The 17,571-nt window shown below is 30.8% G+C and overlaps 1 protein-coding gene across 1 annotated transcript in view; it reads right to left on the bottom strand.

Moving 5' to 3' along the window:
* Positions 1 to 17,571, bottom strand: part of LOC114328731 (forkhead box protein K1) — a 109,262-nt gene that overhangs the window by 46,782 nt on the left and 44,909 nt on the right. Inside the window, exon 3 of the mRNA XM_050656570.1 lies at positions 9,104 to 9,267. Within this exon, the coding sequence (XP_050512527.1) occupies positions 9,104 to 9,267 (164 nt within the window). The remainder of the gene's footprint in view (positions 1 to 9,103; positions 9,268 to 17,571) is intronic.

Here is a 17,571-nt window from a genome sequence, read left to right as displayed (position 1 = left end):
ACTTCTAAGCAAAATTTGTTATATAAAGTTATTAACATAAATCAATACTTTTTGAGTTATTAAATATCAAAATTTTTATTTTTTCTTAAAAAAAATGCATGTTTTAAAGCTGTTTTTCACGTATTACTCAAAAACTATAAGCTTTTGTAAAAAAACTATTATTACCAAAATTAAAGATAATAAAAAATTTAATACACTCCCCACTTAAAGAACTAACTAATGTTATTTCAAAGTGAGTTATGGGTAATTGAATGTATATTTTTTTCGACGAGTACTCAAATCGAAGTATTCAAGCTTACATAAAGGAAAAACGATGCATTTTACAGAATATACTTGTTAAGTACTTGTCAAAGTACTTCGGAGTACCTATCAAATGAGCTCCAGTAGAAGTTAATAGCATCAAAATTAAGCAAGTTATGATGAAAATAAGAGAACCATTTCGATTTTTTTAGGAAAAAGTGAAAAATATAACATACGCCATTTCCACAAAAATTAAAATTTGTAGTAATCCTCACAAGAATTTCTTTAGGTTAACATAGTTAATGATTTCAACAATTTTCACCGGTTTAGAATGCATATGTTTGAAAAAAAGATACAATTTAAAAAAATCAGAATTTTTAAAATTATCGTACTTTTCATTTTCTTTTGATAATAACTCCAAAAATACTCAATATACGTAAAAAATGATATATAACTAAATTTTAGTTTTTTTCTGTTCCAAATACTTTACCCATTTTACTATTTCCGTAGAGTAAAAATAACCGAGATAGAAAGGTTTAAAATTTCAATTTTGCTGCGAGAACCATGTAACCGGGGCCATTTAACCTTTTATTGTTAAAAAGTGAGAGGTTTAAAAGACTAATTTCCACATTTTTTAATAGCTCTTAGAATCAAATGTTTGATTAGTTTTTAGGTGAACCTGACATCTTAAAAATTAACGGAGTTATTTACAAAAAAAAAAATAACATTTTTTGGAAAAATTTTTAAAAGATACATTTTGAAACATTTTTGGACATAAATTTTAATGCTATCAACTGGCTTATTTGATAGATATTTCTATGAACTTTGACAAATGTATAATAAGTTTATGTTATAAAATGTATCATTTTGCCGGTACTTAAGCTTGAATACTTAGATTTGGGTACTCGACGAAAGAAATATACATTCAATTACATATAACTTACTTTTAGTTAACATAGAAAGGTTTTTCTAGTAAGGAGTTTATTTAATTTTTTATTAGCCTCATTTTTGATAATAATAATTTTTTTGTAAAAACTTATAGTTTTTGAGTTATTTATGAAAAATCAGTTAAAAACATGCATTTTTCTCACGAAAAATTAAAATCTTGTGATCTTTATTAACCCAAAAAGTTTTGAATTATTTTAATAACTTTATATAACAAATTTTGCTTATAATTTGTCCCTTTATCGAATTGTGGGGTTATTTTTAATAAAATAATTTTCACCCCCGAGGAGGGGTGGCATCCACCCCCAGGGTAAAAGCGCAAGTTGGCACCATGTCACCTTTGTTCCTTGAGATATCCCCTAACCACTCACCAATTTTTATGCAAATCGATGGAGGTTCAACGAAATCGGAGGTAATAGCTCATATCCACCTTCAGTGACTGCACTACTATTAGTCCGTTCTTTAACGGTAAAATATTGCAAAACCTCTAAATTTTAAAGAACCGCTTGGATTGACATGAAATTTGGCATACACATAGCTAACAAGTCAAAGAAAAAAAGTGATATTGTGCCGATATGTGCTTTTGCCCTGGGGGTGGTTTCACCCCCTCTTGGGGGTGAAAAAATATTCGTCCAAAGAAAGTCAGGAAATGGATAAATTGGCTAATTTTAAGTAACTATTGTTCTATAGAGTTTTTTCACTAAGTCAATACTTTTCGAGTTATTTGGCAGTGAATATGTTCATTTTTTCAACAAAATAACCACGCTTTTAGACGATTTTTCGCAAATAACTCAAATAATAAGTATTTTGTCGAAAAAACATTCTTAGCAAAAATATAGCCTGTAAAAATTTTTAAAAAGTGGTGTATATATCACGTCTCTACACCTAGTAGAAGCAGAGTTATGGCTAATGAAAAATGGGTTCATATTCGTCAAATTTCAAATGGAATACTTTAACGTGAAATAACCAAAAATGAAGCGCATTTCGGGGAAAACTTATTAAAACTTATTTAAAGTGTTTCAAAAAAGCTTAATTTTTGTTTTATAAAAAAAATTTCTAGCATCAAAATTAAACAAGTTACGTTCAAAATAAAGTTAGTCCCTTTTGGTTTTGGTAAAAAAATCGAGAAAATCACCCCCTAATTAGTATCTTAAATGAACTTAATCGTTACGACTTCACAAGTTTCTTGACTCGTGTATATATTGTTTATATGATCTGTAAGTTTCATAGGTTCAAAGTCCTTATTATTGAAAGGGCTGTAGTTAAAAGGGGTTGAACGAGTCACTGATCACGAATGTATGCAAATTTAGAAACACCAAATCTTAATCAATTTTTGTCTAACAGAAAGACAAAAAAATACATGATATTCAGAAAAGCAAATCTGACTTTTTTTGTTTTTCGAGATTTTTGGTATCTCTAACAATTTATAAGTTATTCTGAAAAAAAGCACATTTTTCAAAATTTAAATTTCTAAAAATTTTACTTTGAAACCAAACTTTTTCAAGAATAAGCATTTTAAACCGATGAATCTTACAGATCATATAAACACACATAAGTAAAATAATTTGTGGAGCGGTAACGATTAATTTCATTTAAGTTGTTAATTAGGGGGTAGTTTTCCCGATTTTTTTTTTGCAAAAACAAAAGGGACCAACTTTATTTTGAGCGTAACTTGCTTAAATTTAATGCTAGAAACTTTTTGTAAAAACAGGAATAAAGCTGTTTTTAAACACTTTAAAAAAGTTATAATGGGTTTTCCCCAAAAAGTGCTTAATTTTCTGGATATTTCACGTCGAAATATTCTATTTGAAATTTGGTGAATATGAATCTACTTTTCATTGGCTATAACTCTGGTTCTACGAGATCCAGAGACCTAACGCGTACACCATTTTTTTTTACTTTTTTATAGGCTATATTTTTTCTAAGAACGTTTTTTTCGACAAAATACTTACTTTTTGAGTTAGTTGCGAAAAAAAGCCTAAAAATGTGGTTATTTTGTTGAAAAATGAACATATTCACTCACAAATATCTCGAAAATTGTTGACTTGACGAAAAAGCTCTATAGAAGAAAAGTTACTTAAAATTAGTCAGTTTATCCATTTCCGGACTTATTTTGCACATATATTTTTCACCCCCAAGAGGGGGTGAAAGTCACCCCCAGGGCAAAAGCACACATCGGCACAATATCACTTTTTTTCTTTGACATGTAAGCTATACGTATGTCAAATTTCATGTCAATCCAAGCGGTTCTTTAAAATTTAGAGCAAAAACCGTGAAAGAATGGAGTATATTCCAGTTTCTCATAATAAAACTGATGTTCTATTCGTCTTGTGGTATCTATTTGGTCGTCAACAAAACTTAAGCGGCAGTTTCACATAGCAGTTCACTGTTATCACAGCGACTGTTAGGTAGGCGTGGTTTGACTGTCACCTTTTCTTCGTTGTGAATCATACCACTTCGATCGCAGTAGATTGTTATAAGAATTACTGCGATAAGTAGAAATATTTCTAGTTTTGCTATCGCAGTAACTTATTTATAAAATAAAAATGGCAAATTCTGGCGAAAACACATTACGTTCTCGGACGAAAAAAATGTTTTTATTCATTTAAGAGAAAGGATGCAATTGCAAAAATTGCGGAAAAGGTGGGTATAGATTATAGATACAGAAACCATAAAAAAAGAAGATAGCATCCATAATAATAGCAACGTATCTACTAGAAAAAAAGAAAATTCATGATAGCCAACCAACAGGAATGAGCACAGATGATTATTTACTGTCCAACACAGTGCCATGGTTTTAATGGTTCTGTTAATAAATTATTTTCTATGTCAAAGCCAGGTCTGTTTAATAACGGTCTGTTCACCCAATATCTTTTTTTACTGTATGTTCGTGTCGCCATCGAGGGTACTTTTTCCCATAATATTGTTATTTCTTCAATAGTAATAAATAAGTTGTAACACCATCTACACCTTTTTTTTATTCGGCGCCATCTTTAAAAACTGACTATTTCATTTGGACATACGGATAGTGAATCAGTAGGTAGCAGTAAAACCCATCGCAGTAGATATATCCCCACCGCTAAAAGCCGCTGCGATAACAGTGGACTGCTATGTGAAACTGCCGCTTTAGGGTAATATAGGTAGTCGTTTCTTACTGGTATACCCATTCCTTCGCATTTTCTTTTCCACGGTTTGATGCTTTTTTCCAGAGGAATATTTTGAACAGGGTGTTGCATATTCTATTGTCCGTTTTGATAGATAGCTACTTTGTTATTCTTGTAGAGTACTTTTTAAAATCTAATACATTTTCTAATTAAATAATTGAATCAATTAAAATAAATTATATTAAATTTATATTAAAAATTTTTCGGTGAATTGTACGTTGAAGGTGCTTTTCGTAACATCTTTTTGTTTGTTTGTTTTAAAAATAAATAAAAAATCTGTTCTATAGTGTAAAGAAAACACTTGACAATACCGAAATGCTGGATTAATGTAAATATTTTAACACTGGTGTTTTACTAGTTGTTTGCCTTGGAGCATAATATTTGTGTTATCTCACAGAAAATGTTACTATTTTCGGAATGAAAATCAAATACATAGTAGGCTTATAAATAAAACAAAAAGTATTCTACTAGTACCCGGGAACTTATCGAATAAGTAATAATTTGTTGCTTATCAATATTTAGACTTTTCTTGATTTAATTAACCAACAACCATATTTTACTAATATAATTATACTATTTAAATATTAATAAGGGGTCAACTAATATATTTTATTTATTCGTTTATTCAATTTTACTACGTTGATAGAGTATATTTCACAAATTTGCAACTGTTTTCGATTATCGATAGACACTCGATAGTCAATATTCCACTCTAGTGTACAGCGTAAGAAGTACGAAAGTAAATTGCTCTATAGTGATGAAAATATGAAACAAGTATTGTTATAATTCATGTGAACTGCACATTTTACGCGGAAATATTTGCCTAGCAGTTGTACCTTTTTTGCTCAACGTTAAAGACAGTTCCATGTTGATTAAGGGGCTATTCTAGTGTAAAAGAACGAAATTCATATACTTTTTTTGGGAATTTCTAAAATAAAAAGTGCTGTACCAATTGTTTTGAAAATTTGCATGAGCATGCACTAAGCACAATTTGTGATACTGGGGAACAGTTTGGTTTAACAATAAACATAAATAAAACAAAAACCGTGTTATCAATAATAGAGATACGGTCATAACAAGGACCCAGATAAAAATAAAGCTATTGAACAAAACGAAATAGGACTTTAAAAAGGGGGTAAACCCCGTAGTTGGCTGTATACCTTCAATATAACAACGTGGAATGAAGTAAACACTTATGTTGTATGTAGGCATATGAATTTATTAAAAAAATCCTTAAAATTTATCTACGAAGGAGTGGAAGTACAAAACGTTTTCGGTCAGACTGACCATCATCAGTGTAAACCTGGAAATAAGTAAACCACTAAGATTAAAAAGTAAAAGGGTGAAATTTTGACAGTTGAAAAAATTTAAGAAAATGTGGTTACTTACGTCAAGTGTACAAGTAATTGTAACTGGCCACTTCAATATATTATGCAAGCAACCATATTTCAAAATTTCATTTATTTATTTTTTTAAAATAAATTCTCTGCTACAAATTTTTAATTAATTTTACTCTCTTTCCCTAACTTTCAATAGCTCAATATGCAGCAAAAAGTTTTTACATTCAGGTTTCTGCAATCAAAGAAAATAAAAATTTTATTTTTCTCTTAAGACAGTTACATATCTTTTAACGATATTTTCCTCTTTGATTTCAGCTCTCATTTCATTCTATACTTCACACAATTTACAGATACTATTAGTATTTTCTTATTCTATCAATAATTAGTTTCCTGTAACATATGTAACCAACCATGCTTTCAATATCTTTGGCCTTTTAAATACTTTTAGACAATTCCAACAATATCCATTCATCACAATATCATAACTTTTCTTAATTAAATTTAATTCTTCCACTCATTTAATTTTGAAAAACAGTTTATGACGTCACATATTGTTAGAGCAGATTTTTGATTTTTAAATTCAGTTTGTACTAAGGAATGTATTACCTTAATAATTTCAAATTAGAACTCACATTAAACTTTTTAATACCTGCAATTTTCAATATACATACCAATTAAAACTAAATATTAATCTCTTTGTTAAAAATTTTTTCGGTTGACAGATGAAAAATTCACCTAACTTCCTTTGACATCTTGTCATACATTTCTGGCACCAAACTGTCTAATCAATTGGTTCGTAACCTCTCACCTGAACACAAGTACTTACCTTGTGCAATTTTCGAGCAAGGATGAAATACATTCACATGTGATCTTTAAATCTTAAGACATCGACTTAACGTCGACCACTTTTTAATATAGAATGTAACAATAATGTATTTTATAGGTTTTTATACCTATTGAAGTGGCTAGTTCAAAATAAAAAAAAAAGTGTTTAGCACAAATTAAAATATATATTAAAAAAACAGTAAAATAATTAAAAAAAAAAAACAAAATAAAAAAAAGCAACACAATGTACCTATGTATCTAAAAATAATATTGTAGTATGTACTTATGTTATGAAATAAGAAATTTATGACTATGAATCTGCAATCAATCACAAACAAATCTGGCTAATTGGCTCTGCCAAAGCCATTTTTCAAAAAAAAGTGGCTAGTTACAATTACTTGTACACTGGACGTAAGTAACCACATTTTCTAAATTTTTTCAACTGTCAAAATTTCACCCTTTTGCTTTTTAATCTTATTGGTTTACTTATTTCCAGGTTTACACTGATGATGGTCAGTTTGACCGAAAACGTTTTGTACTTCCACTCCTTCGTGGAAAATTTTTAAGGATTTTTTAATAAATTCATATGCCTACATACAACAGAAGTGTTTACTTCATTCCACGTTGAAATACTGTGGATACTGAAGATCTAAATCCGAAACCAGAAATTCGATCAAGAATATAGAAATCAAGAGCAGCCTTTTTGAAGATGAGGAAATTTCTGAGTAACCAAAGATTCAATCTGCAAATCCGATATCGAATGGTAAAATGTTATATCCACTCTGTTCTTCTTTATGGTGCCAAAGTTTGTACATACTGTTAATGTTGCCTTAATGAGAAAACTGGAAGCTTCTGATATGTGGCATTTTAGGAGAATTTTGCACAGAATGGGAAAAGACAGAGAACTTTTGACCACCATTAAAAGGGGAAATACAGCATATTTGGGGCACATACTTAGAAATAAGTACGAGTTGTTGCAGCTGATTACCCAAGTAGCACAATAAAAACATTTTAGTTTTATTTAAGGTTTATAAAGGCTTTATTGTGGTAAATAAGAAGATAATGGTTTTAAAGTTACCTTGTAGATATACTGCCAGAACTTTAAAACTGTTAAGCATTTGTCACTAGTTTTAAAGTATCTAATAAGGGTATCAAATAACACTAATTAATCTTAATAGATAATTTGTCTTATTGTAGTTTTAAAATGGTTTATTGTCAGTTCCCTTTAAAACTAATCAGTTTTATGAAGAACTTCCGGACTGTTTGGTTTTATTTGATTCTAGTCTGTGACCTTTTAGTTTTATTGCAGTTTTAAATATTGTCCTAATGTGACTAATAAAACCTATTATTACAACTACTTGATCTCAAGACTATTATGTCAGTAAAAAATATGCCTTAAAACTATTTTTTTAGTTTTCTTTAAAGTTGCTTTCTTAAAAGCAATTACATAGTAGGCTATATTAAAACCAAACGCTCTTAACTGAATCAATTTGGTTATCGTAAAGACTAAACTATACTTCTTGTTAGAGACAATAAAACTAAACTCATCCCCTTTTCTTTCATGTCCAAAATGGTCGGCCATTTGTTTTAGAGCGAAACAGTGGTGTAGTGTATTGTAAAAAGTGGAAGTACATTTAGTATGGAAGAAATAAGGCGCAAGTACTTAAAATATAAACGAACTGGTCATTTTAAAAGAAAAATACAACACACACAGCAGTACGACGCCTCGATTTTAGATTCACATTAAAACCGAGTGGCATTATTGACAGCAGCATTAAAATTAAACGGTTTTAATTCCAAAGCAAACTTGCTTTTATGTAGGATATATGCTCTTGGAAATGTATAAAATAAATCCATTTGATCTTAACAATTCCCTATGACTTATATAAAAATTATAAATAAGCGACTTAACGACATAAATTCGATTCATTTTAACATTAAAACATAAAATTTTAAAAATTTTCGGATTTAAATTTTTTAATAGCCAAAAGTCAGAAATTTTAGGGCGCGTGAGTTATTTAGACCTATTTTTGTTAACTATCAATAAAGTTGGGTGCGCAAGTGTTTTGCTACCTTGACAATGCGAAATAACCAAGAACTTTCCATTTAAGAAACCTTTTTACGTTTGCTATAAAACTGTCTGCGCTTAAAATGTCTTTTAACATGGTTTTAAAAGCACCTTCACAGCAGCTTTAAAACCAGTTGATTAAGAAAACAAAGTTTTAAGAAGGTTATTTTTGGTTTTATTGACCTCTTTCAGAGTGGGACCTTTTATGCTGAAAGCGGTTTTTTATTGCAACCTTAAGGTTTACTTAAAAACCAAATGGTTTTAATTTTAGTTTTATTCTATAGTTTTAAAGCGTCCTTAAAAGACTTAATAATAAACTCGTTCGGTGCTACTTGGGTATGAAGGGTAAAATTAAAAGAAAAAGGGGTCCTGATAGACGACAAATATCTGGGCTGAAAAACATTCGCGACTAGACTGGGTTGCAGAAAAAGCAGAAAATAGAGACGAATTTGCAATGGTTATAGCTAACCTTCATTCATTATAACAGTGTCAGAAATTAGCTGAATTAAAATGGTACCTACCGAGTTTCCATTTGAAGTAGGTTGTCTGTAGTCAGGACTATGGCTTTGAGGAACATGATGAGTGTCATCTCGATGGGCGACTTGAGCAGCATATTGGGCTACCATTTGCAGATCTGCTTGAACGTTTCTTTTACCATGGTTACTGCTGTGAGATCCGTGCCCACCTACGAAGGATATACGTCATTTAATATCTTTGAACAATAAGTGTCTTTTGCATTTGTAAAAATATAAAAACAATTAAATATGTAAGACTAGATGAGAAATATGCCAGTAAATGAAAAAAGAATGAAGGGAGTGAAGAAAAGTATATTAAAGTGTGTAAATAAATTTTAATTTCCTTAGCTACAAAAAAAATTTAAAATTTATTTACACACTTTAATATACTTTTCTTCACTTCCTTCATTCATTCAAGTGTGTACAAAACTTATCAGTCTTTCAACCAATAAAAAAAGAACTGAAAAAATCTTATAGAGGATTTTGAAGGTTCTAAAAGGTATAGTTCTAATCTCAGCTAGATCGATCAAATACGGGTCTACCCCAAAATCCCGACAGCCAAAATCCCGACAGCCACAATCCCGACAGGTTTAATAAGTTTCTTTTTAACATATAATTACATTTATTTCTTGATTTTTGTTCATGGCCATCTGTTTTTTATTTTTTGTTACTAAACAAAAGTATTTACCATTTAATATGAACTAATTTTCTAAATAAAATTTCTAACATGGGTATATGAATTAATTTTTTTTGCCAATATATACGCTGTGAGCTCGTACGTAGAGGGGATATTTACAATTTCGCGAGCGCCAATAGTGACAAGTCTGTAAACCTTTACCGGAAATTTGACATAAATTTCAAAGTGATTAATTTAAAATTAAAATTAAAAACATTAATTATAAAAAATATTAGTTGGTCAAAGCTGTGGTATATATTTTTACCTTAAATATACTTACGTTTTAAATACTGAATTTAAGTTTTTTTACTGTTCCGTAATATGTAATTATAAATTATTCTAATACTCTTAGCGCCATCTACACGATAATTGTGAAAGTATCCGAAGTAGGAAATTCATATTTTATCAATAGAACGTCAAAATTATTAGCAAAATCTTTAAAAAATCGATTACAATTTAATTACTTTTTTGCGTTGTAAATATTAAGCGATAACAATTAAATAATAAATTTAAAAATTACCGGTGAAAGTTGAATTAGTAATCCGCTAAGAGCGCCACCAGCGAAGCTCAGAGCGTATAGTCCAATAATATAAATATGTATAATCAAATCCTGAATTCAAGTTTACTTTTATATAATAGATATTATCATGTCACTTACAACCTTCCATTTCAGTAAGTATAGTTTTTTTTATATTATAAAATGAAGTGTTTAAATAATTTTTTCTTTTAAAACACATAATAATTTACATGTCGGGATTTTGGCCTGTCGGGATTCTAGCGTGTCGGGATTCTGGCGTGTCGGGATTCTGGCGTGTCGGGATTCTGGCGTGTCGGGATTCTGGCGTGTCGGTGTTTTGGCCGTCGGGATTTTGGCTGTCGGGATTTTGGGCGGCACCGATCAAATACACACACCGGCAAAATTAAAGGAACATCTTAAAAATGGGACATTTTTGATGTCTCCTATTTCCTAAACCAGTTGTCCGATTTGAGTGATTTTTTTGTATGTTATAGCCTTATTATTTAAGAATATCGGTGTAATAATATTGTTGCTAGACAAGTAAATGTCATTTTATATCGGGTGTAACAATCATACCGTGTTTTTTCCTTAAAGTTTGGAACACCCTGTAGAATATTCTGGCACATAAAAAATATTGTAATTAAAACTCAGTTGTTAGGCTTTCTTAACATTTTATTTTTTGATTAATTTGCTTAAGTTGGATAAAAAAAAGTTAGGTACTTTAACAACTAGCGATGTTCTTCATCAATACAAGGTGTTTCTAAATAAGTGCGACAAACTAAGGGGTAATTCTGAATGAAAAATTAATGACCGTTTGCTTTATAAACATATGTCCGCAAATGCTTCGTGTCCGAGATACGGGATGTTGAATTTTTTCTTACAAATTGACGATTTATTAATTGCTCTACAACCGGTTGAGATATGCAAATGAGATTTGGTCGGTTTTAAGAGGTAGTTATTGCGCATTTTTTGAAAAGCAATTAAGAATTTTGTATTCACCATTGGCGTGCATAAGGTTATAAACATTTTAGATATATCCCGTATGCACGCCAATGGTGAATATAAAATTCTTAATTGTATGTCAAAAAATGCGCAAGAACTACTTACTAAAACTCACCAAATTTCATGGGCATATCTCAACCGGTTTTAGAGCAATAAATAAATCGTCAGTTTGTAAGAAAAAATTCAACATCCCGTATCTTAGAAACGAAGCATTTGCGGACATATGTTTATAAAGCAAACGGTCATTAATTTTTCATGCAGAATTACTCCTTAAAGTTTGTCACACTTATTTAGAAACACCCTATATTGATGAAGAACATGTCTAGTTGTTAAAATACCTAACTTTTTTATTATCTAACATAAGCAAATGAATCAAAAAAGAAAATGTTAAGAAAGCCTAAGTCTACAATTGACTTTCAATTTCAATATTTTATATATGCTAGAATATTCCACAGGGTGTTCCAAACTTTAAGGAAAAAACACAGTTTGATTGTTACACCCGGTATAAAGCTACATTTTCCTGTCTAGCAACAATATTATTACACCGATATTCCTAAATAATAAGGCTATAACATACAAAAAAAAATCACTCAAATCGGACAACTGGTTTAGGAAATCCGAGACATCAATAATGTCCCATTTTTTAGGTGTTCCTTTAATTTTGCCGGTGTGTGTAGTTTGATCGGTTGATCAAACCCCAATAATAAAAAAAATACATTTTTTTCGGGCCATCTTACCCGTATCCACGCCAATGGTGAATATAAAATTCTTAATTGTATGTAAAAAAATGCGCAATAACTACCTCTTAAACCCACCAAATTTCATTTGCAGATCTCAACAGGTTTTAGAGCAATAAATAAATCGTCAGTTTGTAAGACAAAATTCAACATCCCGTATTTCGGAAACGAAGCATTTGCGGATATACGTTTATAAAGCAAACTGTCATTTCTTTTTCATGCAGAATTACCCCTTAAAGTTTTGTCGCGCACCCTGTATTGATGAAAAACATGACTAGTTGTCAAAGCACCTATTAACTTTTTTATTATACGACATAAGCGATTTAATCAAAAACAGAATGTTAAGAAAATCTGAGGCTATAGTTGGGGTTTAATTTCACTATTTTATAAATGCTAGAATAGGGTGTGGTGAACTTTGAGAAAAAACACAGTTTGATTTGTACACTCGGTATACAATGACAATTTTACTTTTCTAGCCATAGCATTACTTTTCTTTATATTATTACAGCCATATTGTTAAAAATAAAGCTATAACATATTAAAAAATCACTTAAATCGGACGACAGGTTTAGAAAATTGGGGACATAAACAATGAATCATTTAATTTCTTGGAGTAGTGTATAAGAGAAACATTAATTGTAACCATTTAAAAAATTGAGGATCAAATTTGACCTAAAGATTGTGTCATGGTGCCTATAAGAATTTTTGAAATGAACTTTTTGCACCTAACACTACTGAGTCAAATTACTTGTTTATAGTGTGCCGATGTATGATTTCGTTGGGATTGTTTTATTTTCGACCTCTGTGTTGTGTGTTTCGTTCTAAATTTACAAATAGGTAGCTCCACTTGAGAGCTAATCACACCGATATTTTATTTTTGGGTTAAAAATTCATGAAAGTAAATTTTGAAAATTGAGGCCATTGAAAATGGTTTTAAAATATTTTTTAGAAATATTTATTTGGCGATGGCTAAACTACTTATTGGATGACAGATTGAGTATAAAAAATCGATATTTCTAAAAGATTTATACTAGCACGTGTTACTTATACAGGGTGATTGATTAGTAGCGTAAAGCTCAATAGCTCCGCTATAGTAATAGATAGCAATAAAAGTTAATAACAAAAATTTTAGCCACCTTTGAGCTTCACATTACAAAATTAGTTAGAATGTTACAGGGTGTTCGATAACACAGTGGCAGACCTAACTTATGTTTTTTTTAAATGGAACACCCTATATTTTATTTTATATTCTAAATTCTGTTAACTTCTTCATCACAAAAATATAAAGGTTTGTAATGTTATACAGGGTATTTACAAAGTTATAACCAATTTTGTATGAAAATCGTAACAAGTTCAACTCCCTGTATAAATAAAAATAAGCATAACAGTAATGGTTTATTAATGCCATATTTTTTTATTTATTGTCAAAATTTTTAAGAATTATTGATATTGCTAATTTTCTTTATATCAAATACAGGGTGAGTCAAAACGCAAGTACATTATTTTCTCAGTAATGTTCAATGGAACACCCTGTATTTTATATCATTATTGAAAAGTAACATTAACGTACTTTAATTTTTATATAACATTCCCTATGCCTGAATTTATTAGTTTTCGAGATATTTTCATTTTCAGAGCAAATTATTTTAGGTGTTTAAATTTATCTAAATTTTAAGTAAGCCATGACTGAATTGACAATTGAAGATTACCGATTATCAATCCGGTAATCAATGTAACACTGTAGCAAATAAAAGAAATTAAAATAATTTATTAGTAATACATTTTACAAACAAAAACACAACCACTACATGCAACATTTTTTAAACAATTAAAAACTATCTTTTTATGTAAATGCAACAAATAAACAAAGAAAATTAGTAATAAATTTTACAAAAAAACACACAAACACAAAATACAATATTTTGTGAAGACAATTAAACACTACTTTTGTATGTAAATGTAACAATGTAACAAATAAAGAACAAAACATAATTTATCAGTAATACATCTTGCAAAAAAAACATGTTTGAAAAAATTAGAAGCTACTTTTAATAAAATATTTTTAATATTTAATTACATAAGGTGTTCAAAATTATCTCGTAACACATTTATGTACGCCTAAAAACGATCATTGAATGAGCTACTTACTCTACGGAGCATTTGTAAATTAACTCATCGAAATACACTTTGTATTCTATTTTTCATCTCATCTATTGTTGTTGGAGGTATTTTATAAACTTCATTATTAACGTAACCCCAAAAAAATCAGTCCAGTTTATTAAATTCTGGTGATTTGGGTGGCCACGCTACTGGTCCATTGAAAAATGAAAATATCTCGAAAACTAACAAATTTAGACATAGGGAATGTTATCTAAAAATTAAAGTACGGTAATGGTACTTTTCAATAGTGATATAAAATACAGGGTGTTCCATTTAAAATTACTGAGAAAATAATGTACTTGCGTTTTGACTCACCCTGTATTTGATATAAAGAAAATTAGCAATATCGACCATTCTTGAAAATTTTGACAATACGTTAAAAAATATGGCATTAATAAACCATTGCTGTTGTGCTTATTTTTATTTATACAGGGAGCTGAACTTATTACGATTTTCATAGAACATTGTTTATAACTTTGTAAATACCCTGTATAACATAACAAACCTTTATATTTTTGTGATGGGGAAGATAAGAAGATTTCGAATATAAAATAAAATATGGGGTGTTCCATTTAAAGAAACAAAAGTTTGGTCTGTCACTATGATATCGAACAACCTGTAACATTTTAACTAATTTTGTAATGTGAAGCTCAAAGTTGGCTACAATTTTTGTTATTAACTTTTATTGCTATCTATTACTATAGCGGATCTACTAAGCTTTTTCACACTAATCAATCACCCTGATTTTGTGTTTACCTGTACCCAGGTGTGCTGCACAGTAATGAACGCAACCTGTATCAGCAGCCAGATGGCCGGTACGGTGTTCGAGGAAGCATAGGGAACAATATATGAAAGAATCAGCCGTCTTAAAATGATTTCTCGAAAACGTTGCTAGCTCTTAGACCATAGTGAGAGACAGTAATATGAACCGTAAAGGTGATAATGTATAAATACATCAAATTATGGGCTATGCGGATGATCTAGCAATTATAGCAACCAGTGAAAAAGAACTACAAGACATTATAGTCCATAGTATATCAATAGGTTGCGGGTACATCCAAACACCCTGGCACAAAATCTTCTCAACAAGCAACAAGCGAAGAGATTGAAGCGATATGATCCCTTGGACCTACCTAACCGATCCTGACAGAGCCTACAGCAGAGGAAGCTACGCCTTCAGCAGCGTCCAGCCATTGTGTTCTGTGCCAGTTTTAGTTTTAGTTTTCGTGCTCGCGTATCAGTGTATGTGCGCATCTCACCGGTAAACAAGGTAATGTGTGTGTGTGTCGTGATGCTTTGGTCACTGGACCTTACATCTCTCTGCCATTGTAAAGACAAACAATTTTACTTATTGTTTTCATTGTAAAACAGATTGTAAAAAAACTTGGATGTTAATAAAAAAAAAAAAAGATCAGAGAGTGCAGCCAGCACTCTTATCGACGATTTCACCTCTTGTTAGAGGTTCATCAGAGACTGCATAGGCTGCTTTTCTCTGGCCCAGGTAAAAATTTTCGACACATCCATCTCCCACCGCAACTGACGAGATGGTAGCAGGTGCCTAGCGGCATCTGCTAAATAAAAGACTAAGTTTTTCAACCTAATAAAAATATTTGTAAATTAAATATTTTTAAAAGATTTTTAATTGAAAAACTTTATTGGCCCATTCCAAACTTAGTCTTTTAAATATAAGTACTTTAAATTGAAAATTAAGAGTTTTGTAATAACAAAACTACCGCGCTAGAGTGACATCTTGCGGGTTAAGACCATTTTTAAGACTTTTGTAATTATCTTCCAAAAAGGACGATATACTATGGACTAATAATGAGTAGAATGGTGGAAAATGTCTTTAAAATGGGATTGCAGCTAAATTAAAAGAAATGCTATGAGAGAAAAGTTATGAGAGTAGGAGGAACACGACAACCCTTGCAGTTCGAACTAAACCCTTTACGGGGAAAAATGCAAATAGAGGCAGTAGAAGAATTTGTATATTTAGGAGCTAGAATAACTGAGTAATGCGAGGAAGAAAGAAAAACTGACGCAAAACTTATAAAAACAAATAATACTTCAGGAGTTATGAACCACCTCCTAAGAGTGAAAGAGTTGTTACGGAACGCAAAACTTCGTTTATATAAAACTACGCTAAGACCAACAGCAATAAATGGATGTGAGACATGGGCCTTAAACCAAAAGTCTAAAGAAAGATTGTTAAGATGGGAACTCAAGATTTTGAGAATACTCGGAGGAAAGAAAACAGAAGATGGTTATATTAGGCGAACAAATTAAGAGATACATTGATACATATATGAAATCTACACAGAACCAACTATAGATATTATGATCATAAAAAGAAGAAGATCGCAGTGGATGTGTCATATTGAAAGAATGCCAGAAGAAATAACACCGAAGTTAATAGCTTGAAAGACATCATGCTGTAAGAAAAAGGAGAGACCTAGAAGACGATGGCGACAAGCGGGCAAAGGATTTGGAAGAAAAGAATGTCCAGAATTAGAAAACCATATCACTCAACAGAAAAAATGGAAAGAAATAACCGAGCTCTGCGCCTAAATGGCCTGTTTCAAAGCTCTCTATTATATAAAACTGCATTGTTGCATTTTAAATTACCACAAAAGAGTTATTAATGAAACAGTTCGTGAAGTATGCTTTTTGCGAACGCACGCGATGTTTAGAGCACGAGCGACAACGGAGCGAGTGCTATACATCGCGTAAGTTCGCAAAAAGTACTGGAGGCTTGAAAATTTGGATTGGTATCCAAAGTTTTCCATGTTTTTTCAGCCCCAATTTTCTGGATCACAATGTTTATTGAGACATGACTGAATCTGGTGATACACTCGGAGTCTGTGGAAACGGGCTGCCACTTCTGTTGGAGGAAGTGAGAAGAGATGCATTTTTGTTACTGTTTTAGCGAATCGTTTGTATCTCAGAGTTTAAACAGAATTGTCTGTATTTTCGCCATATAAAGAGACGAAAAACGCTCGTCGACAACAGTGAGTAAAGATGGCTCGACTTTCCCACTGACAAATAATTTTCCCCAGAGGCTTCTTACAAATATAATAACCACCACTCATGATGCGCGCTTACAAAAAACACAAAATATTTATCTAATCACAAGAATATAAATTTTACCCACAAGACTCTCAATAGTATTATCTATAAAACTCAAAATAGTTTACACATTTTTTAATACGACTGCACGTGGTCAAACAGATAGCACAACTGTAAGAATAAGTTAAGTGCCACCTAGGATAAATTATAATAATAAAAGTAATAGCAGGCAGATACTCAGTCCGGTACGGAAGAAAAATGACGTAACTTCAAATTTTGTCAATTCCAGTTTATTGCGCAATTAACTTCTAAACCGTAA

Source organism: Diabrotica virgifera, chromosome 7, assembly GCF_917563875.1.
Source record: "Diabrotica virgifera virgifera chromosome 7, PGI_DIABVI_V3a".
NCBI lineage: Eukaryota > Metazoa > Arthropoda > Insecta > Coleoptera > Chrysomelidae > Diabrotica > Diabrotica virgifera.
This window is presented reverse-complemented; position numbering and strand designations above follow the sequence as displayed.